General features: G+C 40.0%; 1 protein-coding gene across 1 annotated transcript in view; it reads left to right on the forward strand.

Moving 5' to 3' along the window:
• The window catches only part of LOC106875600 (aminopeptidase N-like), a 219321-nt gene that overhangs the window by 212945 nt on the left and 4764 nt on the right, over positions 1 to 1612 (forward strand). Inside the window, 1 exon segment of the mRNA XM_052974545.1 lies at positions 972 to 1117. Coding sequence (XP_052830505.1) covers positions 972 to 1117 — 146 coding nt within the window.

Consider the following 1612-nt stretch of genomic DNA (forward strand, 5'->3'; position numbering starts at 1 on the left):
CATATACATATATATAAATGCATGTAAGTATATATTATGTATACGTGCGTACATGTGTACGTATGTGTATTTTTATCTATCTACACTCACTCTCATACATCTTCACGGTTGCACGTGAGTGAGTGTGTACATATGTGTGTGCGTGTGAATGTGTAACTGAAAGCTGAGTACACCTCATAGACGTTAAAAAGGAGTGCGAATGTGTGAGTCCCGGAAAACCTGATTGCGTTGATGGCTATTACGTCTATTGAACACACACTTTGATTTGCAGCTAACCATCAGCCCCGTACACTTATGCAACCAACTCTTAATATTGACGTGTCAAGCGGAGGTTAAGTGGAGATGGCCACTTACTTCACATCCGAGACAACTGGACAACCTGGGTTTCGGGGTTCCCCAAAGGTCTCATACATCACTGTGCAAGCCACTTTCACTTTTGAAATCTCCTCGTTACATAGGAGCTTCAACATCAAATATGCTTTTCTAGCCTGAGCCACGCTAGAAGTCTACTGGCTGCCACCTTCTGGGAGGCGGGGACTTACTGGATAGCCATGTTTGTATAGCTGTTTTTATGTTTCTCATATTCGTTTTACATATTCCATCAGCTCAACAATCTTTTTGGACAATTGTGAAATTGAGGAGTATGTATAGGTATTGCTGTTTCTGTTGTTGTTGCTGTTACTGTTGCAGATGCTGTTGCAGTTGTTGTTCTTGTTGTTGTTGTTATCGTCGTTGTTGTTGCTGTTGTTGTTGCAGCTACAGTGTCGACTGAAGTACAAGTTCATACTGTCTTGGCTCTATTTGGGAAGAAGCCTTAGGTGGTTGGTGTTATCACATGCTTGGAAACTACACCTTCTATTATCTCCCATACCGTTCAGTTGTGTGCCGTTTGACAATTTTATTTCGTATTGAATGTTTTCTGTTTCAAGTAATGTTATATAAATGATAAAATTGTTTAATTTATATCGCAGCTGGAGGCATTCGTGGCTTCACAAGGAGACTTGGGGTCATCAAAAAGAGCCTATCAGCAAGCAATAGAAGAGACTAAGACCAACATCAAGTGGATGAAGAAGAACTTTAAGCCAGTAAAAGAATGGTTGAAGAACACAAATACCAGGTAATTCATACACGTGTCCTTACGCATCAATACTAGAAAATGTGGGAACCTCTGTGTAATTGTCGTAACAGCTAGAAATAACAGCTAAATCTACTTATAGCCTATCATTTAAATGTGTGTGTGTGTGTGTGTCTATCTCTATGCCTAAGCGAAATATCAAAATAAACACATGCATTCATACATACATACATACATACATATATAGGCGGGTAAGTGGTGTTGACAAGCCACAAAAATGGCGAAACATACGGTGTCCATTACTCCCAAATGGGATTGAAGGTGAGTTATCTCGCCCGTCCATGTCTCAGGTGTATTACACCCAGCGGTTTGAGAGTATAGATACTCCGCCAATCTATTGCATTCACCGGAAAATACACAAAACATATACATTAGTATATGTATTTAATAATGTGTGTGTGTGTGTAAATGTGAATGTGTGTGTGTATGTATGTGTGTGTGTGCGTGTGTGTGTGTGTGTGTGTGTGTGTGTGTGTG

Source organism: Octopus bimaculoides, chromosome 18 (assembly GCF_001194135.2).
Source record: "Octopus bimaculoides isolate UCB-OBI-ISO-001 chromosome 18, ASM119413v2, whole genome shotgun sequence".
NCBI lineage: Eukaryota > Metazoa > Mollusca > Cephalopoda > Octopoda > Octopodidae > Octopus > Octopus bimaculoides.